Source organism: Chrysochloris asiatica, unplaced genomic scaffold, assembly GCF_000296735.1.
Source record: "Chrysochloris asiatica unplaced genomic scaffold, ChrAsi1.0 scaffold00203, whole genome shotgun sequence".
Taxonomy (NCBI): Eukaryota; Metazoa; Chordata; class Mammalia; order Afrosoricida; family Chrysochloridae; genus Chrysochloris; species Chrysochloris asiatica.
Window position 1 is genome coordinate 3603201 of NW_006408721.1, and position 17527 is coordinate 3620727.

Consider the following 17527-nt stretch of genomic DNA (forward strand, 5'->3'; position numbering starts at 1 on the left):
CCTTAGAGGTCTGTGTCCATTGGCCAGCTTGGGAAACGAATAACAGTCCTCTCCCACTCCCTTTCCTTCAGTACTCTGTCTAGAGTTTTCCCTAAAGAGGGAGTGAGAGAAGAGATGGTGACACCAGAGAAGAAGAATACAGCTGCACCCAGTGCCCTAAACAGTTACCAAGACGAAGCACTTAAGTTCATGCATCTAGGCTGAACTCTATCAACTTTCTCCACCCAGGAGGAGGGAGCCAGCCCAGAGTTTTTGTTGTGACTTTGAAGGGCCATACTTCCCAGCTGATCGCTGCCTTCTCACCCTGAAACTTTATGCTCTTAAACAGGAAGTAGAAGTCCCTGAGTGATACAAATAGTTACGTGTTTGGTTATTAATTGGAAGGTGGATGATTTGAGTCCACCCAGAGGCACCTTAGGAGTCCTGCTGTGGCTCTGTGGGATAATGCACTGACCCACAAGGTCAGTTTGAACCACAAGGTCGGCGGTTCATATTCACCAGTCCCTCCTTGGAAATTCTACAGAGGGTTGCTATGAGTCAGAACCGACTCAACAGGACTTAACAGCAACAACAGAGGTACCATGGAAGAAAGGCCTGGTGATCCACTTCCCCCAAAATCAGCCATTGACAATCCTATGGAGCACATTTTTACTCTGACACACATGAGTCTCCATGTATCAGAACTGACTTGATAGCAAACCGGTAACTGGCATACTAGGAATGGCATCCAGTTGTGCAGCTCATAAATCTAGATCTCTCTGCCAGTATTTAAGGAACTTTTGAATCTTCCTACCTTAAATGAACACTATTATAGCCAATTGTAACAAATATTCCCACTGGTTTTTTCTACTTGCAGTACGGTCCCTCCTACATGTCCATCTATAGAATACTGTCTTCCATGTCTGATAGGAGTCCTGGTGTGGCGTGGTGGGATAATGGCACAACAAGATAGTGTCACCATCTCTCTTCTCACTCCTCCTTAGGGAAAACCCTGGGCAGAATTCTAAAGGAAAGGGAGTCAGGGGGAGGCCTGGCCTGTTACTCTTTCCCCAAGCTAGCCAATGGACACCTACCTCTAAGGTGAACCATTCTCAGCTACTTGGAGATGAGGTTTAAACCCTTCAGTGGTGGTGGTGGTTATGTGCTGTGGAGTTGATTCTGACTCATAGCGACCCTGTACAGGGTTTCCAAGGCTGTAAATCTTTGTGGGAGCAGAAAACCTCATCTTCCTCTTGAGGAACAGCTGGTAGTTTTGAACTACTGCCCTTGTAGTTCGCAGCCCAATTCGTAACCACTGTGCTCAGTGGTACCCAAGACTAAAAGGTTGATATTCAGACTCGTCCATATAGCATATAAGCCTCTAACCACCTGATTTCGTGTGCCTTCATCTTGAACCCTAAGATCCAACCAAACTCAGCAATTGGCAGGCTACCACAGGTGCCATATGCCTTACACCTACAGACTCCTTGATGAAACTTGTTGTTAAGTGCTGTCAAGTCCACCTTGCTGGACTGCAAGGTGGGTTTGAACCTTGCAGCTGCTCCTTGGAAACTCTTTACAGGTCCGTATGAGTTGGACCGGACTCCACGGCACTTAACAACAACAACAATGACTGATAAACCCTCATTTCACTCGTGTATGTGTGTGTGTGTGTTTAAAACACTGCCTGTCCTCTCTGATATTTCCCTTTCCTTCCCTGGGAATCTGTTGCCGCTACAGGCAATAATTTCCTTTCACATCCTGCCTCCCCACATGTTAAATCTAATTCCTAGGATAGATTATAAAATCCTTGAGGGCAGGTAAGAGTCTTAAAAGCTGTACTTCTTAGTATTTATTAAGCATTCACTTGGGAACATAATAAATGCTTAATAAATATTTAGTGGTGGATGGATGAGTGATTTTGGAGGAGCCAGACCATGATAGGGGTCATTTGTGCCAAATCAGATACCAAGACAATGCTCATTTTCTGCAGACCAAGATCTTGGCTAGATGTTAAGTCTCGATTAATGGGGAGTTGCTGGGGAGCAAAGGTGCCAGAGGACATGAAAGGTCAGGACAGTAAGTGATGTTGAACCCTGATCCCAGTTTTGGCTGGACTGGCGACCTTGGTGATCCAGATTGATGAATTGTGTCCCGACATCTTCCATTAAAGAAGGCACTATGGTTCTGGTGCACTGGGCAAAAAAAAACAAAAAACGTTAGACAGGATCAAAGCCAGTGAAATTCATTCTTTGGATTTACAGCAACTGTGGAGTCATCCTGCATTACTGAAATTACAGACACCAACTGACCTGCTGGGAAGAGAATTTGGGATCCATTTTGAACTTCAAAAAGTTTCTGCCTGGAAATGGAAAGGGGTAACCATGGCAACCAGAAGGCAGGATGAACTCAGGGAGGACTCTTCATGTGAGCAGGGAGTTTTGTGCTCTCAGATTTGCTGCTCTGCACACCGGTTTTTCAATCCCTTTGTCTCTTTTGCTTTCTTTGAGAAATAGGATTAAGTACTAGCTTCAGAATTTGGGGATCTGACTCAAGTCTCTGCTGTTTTAGTGAACCTTAGGGCACTGGTGTTTTGTTGTCGGCAAAATGGAAATTAAAAACACTTCTGACCTCTTCACAGGGAGTTAGAAAGGATGAGAAGATTTTAGAAAGCCTTAGCAGGCTCCCCTTATGGTTAGGATTATTGTTGTGATTAGACCATGTGTAGGCTGGTTGGAACGTGGGGCTATTGAGGACAAGAGTGTGGGTGCCATTCTTCCTTAAACGTGTTTTCATTGCATGAAGGAAAGCTGTCCCACAGACAACACTCCACCAGGGCACCTGTATTCTAAAATCCTGCCTTGGGGTATGAGCAGGACCAGGTGAAACAACAACCCCTCACTTCAGCTGAAAGTCCTGCTGATGGAGGTGGGGAGGGTGGCTCCACAGAGTGGTTGATGGCTGGAGGCTTTGCTGAAACAACTGCCTGCTTGCACATCATCCCCCCACTTGCCTCCCATAGCCACCTCTCTGCCTCACACCAATCCAGCCTTGCACGTGTGAGAGAGAAAGAACAAGAACCAAGGTTGGCAAGACAGGGGTGAGGGAGAGATGAGGTGTCTGAGACAGTACTGCTCATGTGAGAAGCCATTGCTAGACTTGACTCTGGGCTCTACTAATCCACCAGAAGGTTTGGGAAGGATTGTAGCTCTTTACAGTTTATTATGCTTTCTGGGTCATCCTCTGCTGACTGGTTTAACAAGGGAATCTGCTTTAACAAAGGACAGTTTTTTCCTTTCCTGCTTTTCTTGGTCAGCTTTCTCATTGAGATTTCACCGGTAGGGGATCTCTTCTGCCCTTTTCTCTTTTTCATTAATGCTGTACATCCAGGAAAATAGAGCAAGCATTACTGACAAGTGGTAATTTGTAGTTCCCTTTATGAAATAAACACTTAAATTCCAAGAGATACAAAACCCCACTATTATTACTGTCTTGCCATCCCTGTAAATTCCTCTTTGAGAATGGCCTTTGGCAGAAGGGAGTGGCCTTGCTTAGTTAGGCCATCATTTGGGGCAGCTGCATGTAATGAGTGGCTGATGTCAGGGTACGTGGCCTGCTCCCGTGCCTTAATGGGAGACACCTGGGAAGGGCGCTTCCAGCTCCAGAGGATCCCATGGGACCAGCTGCATTCTCTGTTGCTATGGCATGGAGTTCAACCTAGCTTCCTTCACTCTCTCAGAAAGCTCTCTTCAGTGAGGCTGTGCGCTAAGTCTCTGCCTCAGGGTCTGTTTCTCAGGGACTTCGATATGAAGACAGAAGTATTACTTTAGTTAATCTTTACAACTACCTTATGAAATCATAGTTCCTGTCTTAGGGATGAGAAAACTGAGAAATGCAAAGGTTAAAAATTTGTTCACTATCTCCCATCAGTCATTGGTGAGGCCGTGATTTGACACTCATAGACCACGTGCTTTTAATTGTTCATGAAGACTCTTAATGCCCTTCCCGTTGGTGACCATCCGGAGGCTGTAACATCGTTATGGGTTAGGTGTGATGAGGAGAGAGGAAGAGATGGGGACACTGAGCTAGCAACTCCTTAAACCCAGGATAATTTAATAGTTGAGAGGAATGTGATTGCTTTTTCTTAACAGTGGAAAAGATATGTTAAAATTGTTTTTTGATTCTGGCGCCAACACTTAATTATGTAATTTGGAGGAGATTACTGAACTCTTGGTAGAAGTGCTTGGCACTTGTGGGTACTCCCTAAAGTGGTTCCCCTTCCCAAAATGCTGATTATTTTCAGGAGAAAAGGAGAAGAGGCCCGAGATTTATTGTGTACTTGGGCAAGTTTCTAGAATCCTTAATTTCCTCTGTTAAACGGAGATGATGGTGATACAGGGTCCCTGCCGCCCCCCCTCCCCGCCCCCAACACAGAAAAGAGTAGTTATCAGCATGATCACGATGCCGTCTCGCCCGTGTTAACACGCCATACCCTTGACTTTCAGGACCATACAGACTCAGACTTTCCGGTGACCTACACCTGTGTCTCCCCGACCCACTACCGTCCCACGCAAACTCTCTTGACACTACTGAGTTGGCGCCCTGCTTTTGCTAGATGTCGGCAGGTTTACGTGTGTGTGTGGTTCCTTCTGCACTGTGCCTGCGCCTCTCAGCTCTGTGTTATTTGTTTGCCTCCTCCTCCACCCAGAGGGGGCGCAGCGCCTCGTGGACCAGCCTCGGGCTCGGAGTGTGAGCGCAGTCCCGCGGCAGGCGCAGAGCAGGCCACACGGCCGCCCCCCCGCCCCAACCTCGCAGCGCCCAGCCCCGTGCTCCGATTGGTCACAGGAGCGCGGCTCCGCCCCCGTCAACTGCGAAGAAATAAAAGCCGCCGTAGCGCCAGCACTGCTAGTGTAGTGTGTTAAACTCTAATCCTCCGAAACTGGACCTACTGTCACTCTCGCCACCGTTCTTCTCACGACGTGCTGCCCTTCGCCCACAGCCATGTGCCGGACCCTGTCTACCTTCCCCACCACCTGCTTGGAGAGGTAAGTGGAGCTTATCCCGTGGAGCTTGGCATCTACCGGGAGGAAAAAGTACAAGTCCCTCCAACTTTTAGTGGGTGAAGCGGTAACCCTGGAGTGGGCAGAGGACTGGGGCGCTAGTAACTCAAGTGGGGAGGCTAACTTGGATGCTGCCTGCTCAGAGGCTTCCCACAGACGTAAGAGAAGCGACAGGCCAGGAGAAGAGGAAAACAGCAGTCCTCCAGTGACCTGCTAAAGACCCCACGTAGGAAGACATCGGTGGCAGAACTGAGTTCACCCAGTTTCTTAAGCATTTGGTTTTCACTGTACGGCCCAGAGTTAGGGTGTGACCTCCTTGGCCCCTGGAAAGGCCCCAAGGCCATTGCTGTCCAGTCGATTGACTGACCCTATAGGATGAGTAGAACTGCCTCATAGGGTTTTCAAGGTTGTAATCTTGGAGTCCTGATGTGGGGCTGTCGGATAAGCACTTGTCCGTAGAGTCAGCGGTTCAAACTCTCCAGCTACTCCTCGGAAACTCTAATCAGAGTTGCTATGAGTCAGAACAGACTCCATGACACTTAACAACAGCAATCTTAAGGGAAGCAGGCACAGCTGGTGGGTTCAGCTATTGAGCAGCCTGACATGTATCCACTGCACTACCACGAGGCTCCATCCCGAGAAAGCAGAGAGATGCTTTCTCATCCCCCAAGGATGAGAGTGTGTCCAGTTCCCGGGGAGCTACTCAGAAGTTTCTAGTCCTCACTGGGGCTTGTGTCTGGGGAGGAGAGGACAAAGATGAAGGCAGGAATCAGTTTCCACACAGATTCAGAAACACAAGCCAAGAGGGGTTGAGCTTCCATCTGCTAGGTTACGGGCATAAAGATAAATCAATGTGTCTTAGGAAAAACTGACTTGTCTCTGCAATGCTGTAAACCCAGATGATAATGTTTAAGACCTACCAGCCACTCAAAGATGGGTTTCTTTATATTGCTGATTGATGACACATGAGAGAGGACAAAGTTTAGGCTTGGGTACAGTCAAGAGTTCACTTGAACTTCTGAGGTCAGAGTTTAGGTGGTATCAGCGGGACTGTCCTGGGATCCCACAGGCTTCTCCATACTGGCTGAATGAATGGAGAATTGTTACAGATCCCTGCTTTATCTTCCAGAGCAAAGGAGTTCAAGACACGTCTGGGGATCTTGCTTCACAAATCCGAGTTGGGCTCCAATACTGGGAATGCTGGCAAATTGGAGTGGGGCAGTAAACACAGCAAAGAGAGGTAAGTTCTGCTGACCAGCCAAAGGTCCCTCATGGGAAGGAAGCCAGATGTAGGAAAGGAGTCATGAGAAGGAATAATGGGAGGAGGAGAAACCAGGGCGAGCTGAGGTGGACCTTGGCAACCCCTACCTGAGGTTTTTAGTGGGACTCATTGCTTATCTGCCAGGTCTTCTTGGTTTCTGGGTGACTGGGTAGGAGGTGTCGGTTCTAAGTCCACTAACAGATGTGCATTGCATATGCAGTGAGGACTAGGACAGGGTCAAGCCCACTACTGCCATCTGCTTACACCTTGCTTAAAAGTCCTTTCATTTTAAATATCAGCACCTGTCCCTGGCACTGCATTAGACTCTGGGGTTCTGGGTAGACAGTCTCTATGCATGAGACCTTGATTTCCTTGGAAAGGTGTACAAAACCAAGCTCTGAGAGTGGGAGAAAAGAAACAATTTTGGATGTTGGCTGAGGGTCAAAGGTCCCTGACTCTGGTTTCTGGCTACTGAATGTCCTACAGAAAAATACCACTGCCCCCACCCCCAATCTCAACCAGGGGCTGGAGGAGTCCACCTCAGTGATCAATGAGCAAGCCATATGTGAATGATATAACTTCCTTTCAGAGTTCTGCCTAGGATGTATGTTAGGCATTTGTTTATTTAAAACATTTTTAAATCTTGATTTTTTTTTTTTTTTCTTATTTTAGCAAAAACTTCTCTGAAGATGTGCTTGGGTGGAAAGAGTCTTTCGACTTGCTGCTGAGCAGTAAAAGTGAGTATGACCCTGTGGTGTCTGTCTGTGGCTGGCACGTGTGGACTTATGTGCTTAGCAGCCAGCCGGAGGGATGCTGAATGCGTGGGCCAAGTGATAGTTGTAGTAATAATAGTAATGATCCCCTAGTGAGCCAGCCTTTACTCAGAATACAAAGGCAGGCCCTTGTTCAGGAAAATGACATCCTAAAAATAGAGCCATTATCTGTAGTTGCTGCCTTTTTTTCTTTTATTCCTATCTATCCCCCGGTCTGACCTGCCCCCCTCTCTCCCCTCTGCAACCACAGATGGAGTGGCTGCCTTCCATACATTCCTGAAGACGGAGTTCAGCGAGGAGAACCTGGAGTTCTGGCTGGCCTGTGAGGAGTTCAAGAAGATCCGTTCGGCTACCAAGCTGGCTTCCAGGGCTCACAGGATCTTTGAGGAGTTCATTTGCAGTGAAGCTCCTAAAGAGGTTAGAGTCTTCACTTGTTCTATGGGCCCTCCAGACCCCATCCCTTCCAAAATCAAGGTTCCCCAAGGGCCAGGAGATCAAGGATTGGATTTAGAAGCAGAGTGGCTGTATTTGGCACAGTGACGAGTGGGCTTCTGTAGTTGGATACTTGGGACACCAAACTCCTTCCTACCCCTGGGTGGTGGGACCCACAGATTTGTATGGGGTAAGATAGGCTGGAAGGTTTTTGGACTTCTGTCCATCCTCACTTATGTAAACCCTGTCCATCCCCACTTAAGTAGACTCAGCACACACAACTAGGGAGACCAAGTTATCATAGGGATCTTACGTAACCTGGTACAGCCCCCTGGTCTACCTGGCGCAGGTCAGCAGGCCTGGGATTAGTGAACTTTTTCTGGGTAGCTTCCTATCAGCCCTCTCTGTGTTTCAGGTGGCACATTTGATAAAGAACATGGGGCCACCTTGTGGAGAGATCATAGTAATGTCTGCTTTTGGATCCTAATGTTTAGTTTATGAGCACTCTTATTTTTTTTTTCTTTTCTGGAGTTCTTGGGTGGTGCAAATGGTTAATGGACTAAATGAAAGTTTGGTGGCTCTAGGCCACCCAGAAGTACCTTGGAAGAAAGGTCTGACGATGTAGTTCAAGAAAATCAGTCATTGAGAACCCCATGGAACACAGTTCTACCCTGATCATACAGAGGGTTGCTATAGGTTTGAATAGACTCTGTGGCAAATGGTAATGATTAATTTATTAAACGGTCTGATGATGACCTTGAATAAGCGGTTGGCGAGTTTAAACTGCTGGCCTTGTGGTCCAGTGCTTACCCTACAGCACCATACCAGTTATTTGACGTCAACTTGCTTCTGACTGTTGACCACTGGTTGTATGCTGAGTAGCTCTGTGCTCCACAGGGTTTCCAGGTTGTGACCTTTAGAAGCAGATCATCAGGCCTGTCTTCTGACTTTGTGGGTTCCACCCACCAACCTTCTGGCTCATGCTTAAAGTGCTTAACTGTTTGTGCCAACCAGGGACTCCATGTATCCTTTAATTTTTTACATATACTTATACTTACTTTGTTGTTGTTGATTGCATACACTCTGTCTCTGTAACCATCCTGAGATTGGAGGGCAGACACTGAATCCTCCATGTGGGGCTAGACACAAGTTCAAAAGCCAGTTCAGGATAAACTCAGAATCAGATTTGCTGATTCACCACTCACTGCCCTTTTTCTCTTGCCCACCTGCCTGTCTTTCCTCAGTCAGCTGACCCCTCAGCCTCCCCACTCACCTGTGTGTTTGCTTGTCTTTCCACAGGTGAACATAGACCATGAAACCAGGGAGCTCACAAGAACAAACCTGCAGGCTGCCACAGCCACATGCTTTGATTTGGCTCAGGGGAAGACTCGTATCCTGATGGAGAAGGATTCCTACCCACGCTTCCTCAAGTCCCCTGCTTACCGGGACCTGGCCGCCCAAGCCACAGCCTCCTCAGCCTCCCCGTGCAACTGCAGCCTGGCAGAACCTTTATGCACCTGAGCCTCCATGGCAGCGAGGAAGCCAGCCGGGAAGAGAGGTGAACTCACCTGTCCCTGAGACTGCAGGCCCTAGGTGGGAGGTCGGTTCTGCAAAGCAAATGCCAGAGGGCAGTGAAGCACAAAGGCGAACCAGCAGCCTGATCTGGAAGACACACCTTCTTCCCCAGAGACTGTGGGACTACCTTCCAGCATGAGAGGGCACCCCACTTCCAGGACCTGTGCTAAGGACTGAAAAGGGAAAGAAGAGAGTAGTACAAGAGTTACCCTTGGTTCTCACTAGGACAAGGAGGCATTACCAGGTGGGTTGGGTAAAGGGAAACTTAACAGATGGGATGTGGAAAGGCACCCAGGTTGGTTGATGGCAGCCTGCTTTCCTGATTCTGTTCTGGGCACAGAAGGAAGCAAGAGTGTGTAGCTATCCCATTCTGCTCCCCTCACCTGCTTCTGGGCCTCGCAATCTGGGTCTTCATGGATGTTCAGCCTGTTAGGAAGGCCAGTAGCCACATGTGACTCTTGTTTTTTATTTTAAGTCCTTTTTTATTTATTTTGTGTCCCTTTCCAAAGTAGTAGGGAACCCTGAAAAGGGGCCGGCCATCTTGCTCCTGTGAAGTGCATCTTGGTATTCTGGGTGACCGCTTGCAGGTGGACTTGCAGTGAAGCCAACCTGTGAGGAAGCCTGCCCAGAGGTATCCTCTGTTAGCTCTCCGCCTTGGAGCTGGGACCCATGAGGAGGAAAGTGTGAGGTCTCTGGGTGAGCAGCCAGTCCCAACTCCTGTGCCCAGCAGGCTGTGATGGCCTCAACTTCTGAACACACCTGGGTTTTGGGAATTGGTGTTAGGGGGAGCCAAGGACCCAATAGCTAATTTTGGGATCCTAAGGACATCTGCCTACCCATGACCCATAGCCCTCCTTGCAGTGTGGAATGAGGGAGGAGAGGATCAGAAGAAACAAATCTCCCATTGGCAGGTCTGGAAAGTTGAGACCTGTTTTCTGAGAGTATGAGCACAGGATGAAGGGCAGGCGAGCAGCCCGGGTGTTTCCTATGGAGGTGGATGCTGACACTGCGGGTGCTGGGAGAGAGGGCACCTGGACCACACTGGCCCTTGGACAGAACTTATTTTAAGTGGGTGTGGAAGTTGGGGAGAGGCTCCTTGGAAAGGCAGGACTAGGTTGGGGATGGGTCAGAACCTGCTGCTTGTCACCTCATGGTACCACTGAACAAACATTCTGCATAAGAACCCAGGCGGGGGAGGAGAATGAACCTTTCCACCCCAGCATCATCAATACTGTTTCCACTGCACTGTGAGATCCTCCTGGAGGAAATATTTAAATACAATGTAGTGTTGGTTTTGTGACTATTGTCATTGCATGTTGTTACTGTTATCATTGTTGGTGTTATACTATTGTTATTTATTGTTGAGTTCATTCTGCCTTTACTGGAGACTCAGTAGTTGTTGGCAGCCTGAGTTTCTCCCTCTCTCCACTGGACTCTACCTCTGAACCTGCTGGGACTCCTTGGAGCCTGTCAGGAGGAATGCCTCTGTTTTAAATATTTATTTATTGACAAATGGAGCTGGTTTCCTGGATTATGAATGATATACTCGATCCCTGTTTTCCTGTTTCAGCATGTAATATTGTACAATAAAAACAGAACTCAGACTATGAGACTGTGTCTCCGTTGGTTGTATCTGGTGAAAGTGGGGAAGGGAAAGTGATGTGGACAGTCTACTCTGACTGAACCGGCTTCCGGAAATTCCACAGGGCAGACGGGTGCTCTGTGAGCTCCACCCTCACCCGGTAGAGGCATAAGAGAATGACCAGCATTTACCTGGTAACTAGAAGAATGGAAGAGGAGGAGACATGCTCTAATGGTCACAGTGAGTGGGGACTTCCTTTAGCTAAAGACAGCCCTAAAATGATGGAACCAAACCCAGCCTGATGTCGTTTCCAAATCTATATCCTCTGTCCACCTGATCTGGACTTGGGATAAACTCAAATCTGCTGCCATCAAGTTGATTCTGACTCTGACCCTCACAGGACACTAGAACTGCCCCATTGTGTTTCCAAGGTTGTAAATCTTAATAGAAGCCAACTGTCCCATCGTTCTCCTGTGGGTGGTTGATGAATTTGAACTTCTGGCCTTTCTGTTAGCAGTCTAGTGCTCAACAGCTGAGTGCCACCAGGACTCTCTCCCCACTCTATCCCTTGACCCATCTCTCACTCTCTGAAGCTTTTATTGTGAATTAAGTGAGTTTACAGGACAGATTACCAGTTTTACATTCAGCAAATCATTGCAATGATTACAATCCCCTACATGCACACTTAGCCAACAGTATTTACCTTTTTAATTACCTTTTTTCCTTTTTGATGCACACATGTCCTTAGGTGCCATCGAGTCAGCATCAACTCATAGCAACCTTATGCATAACAGAACGCAACACTGCCCGATCCTGGACCAACCTCATTATTGTTGCCACTCTTGAGCCCATTGATGCTGCCACTTTGCCAATCCATCTCACTGGGGGTCTTCCTCTTTTTCTCTGACTCTCGACCTTACCAAACATGGTATCCTTCTCCAGCGACTGGTCCCTTTGACAATATGTCCGAAGTATGAGAGAAAAAGTTTGGCCATCCTGACCTCCAAGGAGCAAGTACTCTGGCTCCCCTTCTTTTACAAAGACCTGTTGGTTCTTTTGGCAGCCCATGGCACTTTCAGTATTCCCTCCAACACCATAACTCAAAAGCATCAATTCTTCTATGGTCTTATGTGTTGATGTACATATACCACATTGTAAATATATATTCATTGAAATGCCCAAAGGACACATTTTGCAAGCCAGCCTCCTGCCCGCAGGCACACTGCCTTTCTCAGTCCGTGGGCCTATAGTCCTCTGCTGCTGTCTCTATGCCAACATCTACACTTCTGCCAACATCTCTGTTGTCCCCTCTCTTCTGGTTAGGATCCCACGCTCCACTCATGTTCTTCCCTCTTGATGGTCCTAGGGTCCCTTGTTCCTGAAATGACAGAATTAACTGCTTCCCCCTTTTAGTTACACCTCTTCAACATTTACAGTTGTGACAATCACCATTACACCTGAAAACAATTACTCGCAATTGAATCATAAAATACCCAACTGGACAAGAGGAAACCTATTCAGTAGGGTTTCAATCTTAACTCCCATGGTTCTGACACTAAGCATCCTCATGAAATCTTGTAAGCCGGTCACTTCATGCTTTAATAGCCCCCCAGTTTTGATTGCTGAAGTTGACTCATCTCTTGAAGACTGACCTCCTCGCCATAGTATAACCAGCTTACTCCTGCACCAGCTGCTCTCGACATGCTCCTGCCTTTGGAAATTTGTGTTCCTCATCCACATATATTGTGGGGCTTCTTGATATAAAGTTGAATCGATGGCAACTGGCTAGCCCAGAAGTGACAAGAGAAAAGAATGGGACCAATGAACTTCCAATGACAGGCTAGTGCCTGCAGACCCCCTCAATCCAGGAAGACCATCCTCAAGGTTTGTTCCCAGCTAACCTCTCAGTCAACTAGCCTCCCCTTTCACATTCAGAGTGAGTTCAGAATCAGTGGTGTGCCTGAACGTGGTAAGTACATAAAGAGAAATTAAGAACACTCTTCTTTGAACCATAATCTCCCAGGTGTCAGGTTAAAACAGTTTCGTACTATTTTGGCTTTCAAAGAGTCTAAGTGATTACTGAAGAACACACAGCTACCAAGTGTCTCCAATACCTTCAGTGGCACTGGCTCTGTGCCTTCTCCCTGAGCACTTTGTGAGCTGGCTTCTGATGGTCTTTCTAGCCTGCACATGCCACTGGCCCTCCTCCCCCTTAAAACAAGTTTTTGAACAGAAGAAAAAGCAGAGTCAGGAGAAAGGGGAGGAAATGGAGTCCCTGGCTAACTGTCTCCAGAAACAACTGCTTTTTCCCAGGAAATCAGAATTGGATGATGTCTGGCTAACATTACTGAATGTTTTCAAATATTCCATAGAAGAGTCAAAAGGGGGAAAAATGTGGACAGAACTTCAAATTTTCATGGGCTCTATCTAGACTTTCTGGAGCCAGTGAGCCATAATGACGCCCTGAAATGATTTTTCTGAGATCATCTTTAAACCTTAAACCAGAAATATTCCCTGAAATCTTCTCTAAACCAAACAATGGTATTGTTAGGTGTCATCAAGTCAGTTCCAGCTCACAGTGACCTTATGTACAACAGAATGAAACACAGCTCAGTCTTACACCTGCCTCACAATCGTTCATTGTCTGAACTCATTGTTGCAACTACTGTGTCGATTCATCTAGCTGAGGGTCGTCTTCTTTTTTTTTTTTGGCTGACCCTCTACCAAGCATGATGTCCTTCTCCAGGGATCAGTCCCTCCTAATAACGTGTCTTAAATACATAAGACAAAGTCTTGCTAAACAATACCCAAAAAAACCAAATGGTAGTGTAGCTTAATTACTAAAGAATGTCTGCTTTGAGCACTGTGCTATTTTGAAGATATCTCTACAGGATCAAATTGACCACAGCAACTAGAAAGATTCAACAAGAGGCTTGGGGGCAGAGAGTTTACGTCAATGGCGGAGGAACAATGTGGAAAGGGAGGATGAGAAAGGTTCATAACTCACAGGCTTTGATGAACATCACTGAACTATACACGTAGAAATCGTTCAATTGATGTGCATTCTGATGTGTATATTTTCAACAACAGTGAAATAAAATAAGATCTTAAACAAAATCCTGGAAGCCTTTGGCAGTTTCCAAATTTCCCCTATTGTTTCAAGCTTCCTGACTTTTGTATACTTATCCTCCCTGCTGTGATTCCTATTCTCATTCATCTAATGATTTCTACCCAACATCTCCTTTACCAGGGTAAGGATGCAGCTTCCAAAATCTGCTCCCAAGTCTTTTTGAAAGCCTTCCCTGATCCTTAGGATCTGATATGATACCTTCCCCTCATGTTTTGCTACTGCACGTAGCAACCAGTGGTCAAGCCAGCTCCAGGTCAGGGCGGCCCTATGTGTTACAGTGTAGATCTGATTTTTCAGAAGTAGATCTCCAGGGCTTTCTTCTGAGGTCCATTTATCTGGGTGGACTTGAACTGCTAACTGTTGAGTTAGCAGACAAGCCAAGTAAGAGCACTTAGAACCCTGCTTTCTGCCCCCCTTTACCAAACTGCAGGCTCCTGAGATTAGACATCTCCTTGTCTCCAGTTTTATATCCCCCAGAATAAGTACTAGACCGAAAGGCCAGTTTGAACCACAAGGTCAGTGGATCAAACTCAACTGCAGCTCCTCAGAAACCCTATACAGGGCCGCTATGAGTAGGAACAGATTTGACTGCATTTAACAACAACAACACAAGGTCTAACAGATAACATATGTGGTTAGCAAATGCCTTTGAGCTCATGATTATGTTCTTTAAATGTTGTCATTGTTAAGTGCCATCAACTTGGTTCCAACTCATAGCAACCCTGTATAGGGTTTCCAACAAGTGGCTGGTTAGTTTGAACTGATGACCTTGTGGTTCAAACCAACTTGGGGGTCAAGTGCTTATCCTATGGCGCTACATCATGACTGTAAGATAAAGTCCAGGTCTTACCTTTCCATACAAGGCTCTCTCTGATTTGACCCAATTCCCTCTCCAGACTCACCTCCTGCCCAGACTGCCTTATTCCATAGGATCACTCCTCCCTGTTTGTCCACACATGACACATGTTTTTCTCTCTGCCTGGAATGACCTTTTCCTCTTTTTTTTTTGTGTGTGTGTGTGTTAAGTTGGCAGTTCAAACTCACCCCACGGCACCTCGGAAGCAAGGCCTGGTGATTTGCTTCTGAAAGATCATAGCTTTAAAAACATTATGGAGCACAGTTCTACACTGCATCAGAATCGATTCAATAGCAACTGCTATAGTTCATGGTGGTGAGGACAGGAATATCAGAGTTCAAAATCCAGCAAGAATACCACCTCCTCAGTGAAGCCCTCCCAGACTTCCACCTCAGAGTTCATTATGTCCATTTCTGTGATTCGAAGACACTGGAATCTTAACTTGGCTGTAGCCCTGACAGCATGGCACAGTCATTTTCTCCCACTGGACTGAGCTCTGCAAGGTCAGGGGCCATCCTACTCCCCGTGATGGCTCACTGGCTGCACTGGCTGGGGAGCTGGGGTCCTGGCTCCATCACTAACTCACTGATTGACTTTGGGGAGTCACTTAAGCCTATCTAAGGCTCAGTTTCCTCACATAAGATAATAAGAGCGCCCCTCTGAGAGGGGATTGAATGAAATAGCACTTAAAATACAAAGTACTCGAAATAGTGCCTGGCGCGATGTTGATGTCCCGTGAGTGGTAGCTGTTGTAATGATACGTTTCCCAGTACTTAGCTCAGTGTGTTGTGCACAGTATGTGTTAGTTAAAATAAATAAAATAAAATTACTTTTCAAATCAAATTGACATAGTCAAGAGTCAAACCCAGGATTCCAAGGCGATTTTTTCCCCTTAAGTATAGTAGAACTGCTTCAGTACTGTATTTCATCTGATGCTCAGTGCATTCCAGTTCAGACGAAGTAGTGGAGGGATGATGGGACTCACCAAAACCCAGGTTTTATGGTGGTGTTTCCAAACCTAGGTTGTTGCTTCTCTGTGACTACGGAAGGCCTCTGGCTCATTCCTCACTCTCTGCTGCCTCCCTGTGGCCAAAGTGGGCAACGCAAACTTTCCCCTAGGTTGCTTCTTGTTAAGTGTCCTTGAGTCCTTGAGTTTCAGCTCATAGAGTATAATGTTTATGAGAATCAGCTGGTGGATTTGAAAAGCCGACCTTGTAGTGCACGGTCCTCTGCTGATACCAGCGCCACACCAGAAATCCAGGCATTTTTTATATTTTTGCTGAAGGTTTGGCATGGCAGGTTAGATTCCTATCGAGCAACGTCTACATAAATTGTTCCATCACACTGGTTACATTCATCGCAATGTGTAAACATTTTCATGATTTCTATTTTGATTGTTATGTTTACTTTAATCGAGTTTCCCTGGCCCTTTACTTGCTCATAATTGTTTTTAAATAATTGTTGATTGTTTTCTCTCCTATAAGTGAGTTGTTAAAAGAGCATGGTCCTTACAGGTGATAGTCATAATTTTGTGAGCCAATCTATTATTTAGCTACAAGGTGGCCTCAGGGATTGGTTTCGTTTCAAGGTTTGAAGAGTATCTCAGGATAATAGTCTCCAGAAGTTCCTCTAGTCTCTACCAGTCCAATAACTTTGATTTTTTCTTTTCTTTTAGGAATTTGAGGTTCTGTTTCTTATATCTCTCCCATTCTATCAGGGTCATTTTATTGTGTCTCTGATTAGAATAGCTAGACCCCATCTAGTTCTTCCAATCTCGGAGTAGATTATTTTTGTAGACTATTTATCCTGTAAACTAGTTTCTTCTTTGATAGACCCTACCTCTTAATGAAAGGCACTACAAGTTTGCATTGTAAAAATCATGGATTCATGCAGAGAGAAAGAAATGTAGCTACAGGCACATCTCAGAGATATTGTAGGCTTGATTCCAAACCACTGACATAAAGCAAATATGAGCCATGTGAACTTTGCTTTTTTGTTTCCCAGTGCATATTAAAGCTATGTTTACACTTTCAAGTGTACAATAGCATTATGAAGAGGTTTAAAATATTACAAGAATTACCAAAATGTAGCACAAATGCAAAATAAGCACATGCTTTTGGAAAAATGACACCAATAGACTTGCTTGACATGGGGTTGCCACAAACTTCAACTTGCAAAACACACACTCTCTGTGAAATGCAGTAAAGCGAAGTGCAATTAGACAAGATATGCCTGTTGGTATTGTTGTTTTTGGAATATTTCTATCCTAGTAGGAGACTCTGGATTTGAAGCGATATAGTCTGGCTCAGAGTCCTTGCTCTTAAACTCTGGAGTAGTCTTAATGCCTTGACATCTGCTAGCAAGATCATTGTCAGTTACTGCCCTATGAGTGTCTGAGTAGAATTGTGCTTAATGGCTGATTTTTTTTATAGTATATGGCCAGACCTTTTTCCCCAGGTGTCTCTGGGTGGACTTGAACTTCCACCCTTTCGATGAACTCTTCCCTACACTATACACATGGCATTGCTATGACTCAGAATTGACTCCAACACAGCTGGTTACATTTGCAGCCACTCCTTTGTTTATTCCTTTAGAACTCTGCTTTTTTAATCACTGGGGTTGTGAACATTCCTGCTTTTGCAATATTTAATTTCAAAAAACTGTAGCCACAAGTCCATTTTCTCATCTGATCATTTTATTCCTAATAAGGGCAGCCTAGATAAGGCAAAAGATATTATACTCAAAAGAAACTTGTTCCCCTTTAGACTGGATTAGCCTAGGTGTGATGAAGTAGGTGGGAATGTCAGGATGCCTTTGGGTCAATTTAGCCCCATTGTTTTCTCACCCAGCACCAGGTAGAGAGGCCCTGGTAAGTAAAG

At 46.0% G+C, this 17527-nt stretch overlaps 1 protein-coding gene across 1 annotated transcript; it reads left to right on the plus strand.

Annotated features, from left to right (window-relative positions):
* The first annotated feature begins 4944 nt into the window (after positions 1-4944).
* Positions 4945-9133, plus strand: RGS16 (regulator of G-protein signaling 16). Its single transcript, XM_006872547.1, has 5 exons — positions 4945-5024; positions 6169-6279; positions 6973-7037; positions 7324-7490; positions 8805-9133. The coding sequence occupies exons 1-5, from the start codon at positions 4981-4983 to the stop codon at positions 9024-9026; spliced, it is 609 nt and encodes a 202-aa protein (XP_006872609.1). The 5' UTR covers positions 4945-4980; the 3' UTR covers positions 9027-9133.
* Positions 9134-17527: the final 8394 nt, after the last annotated feature.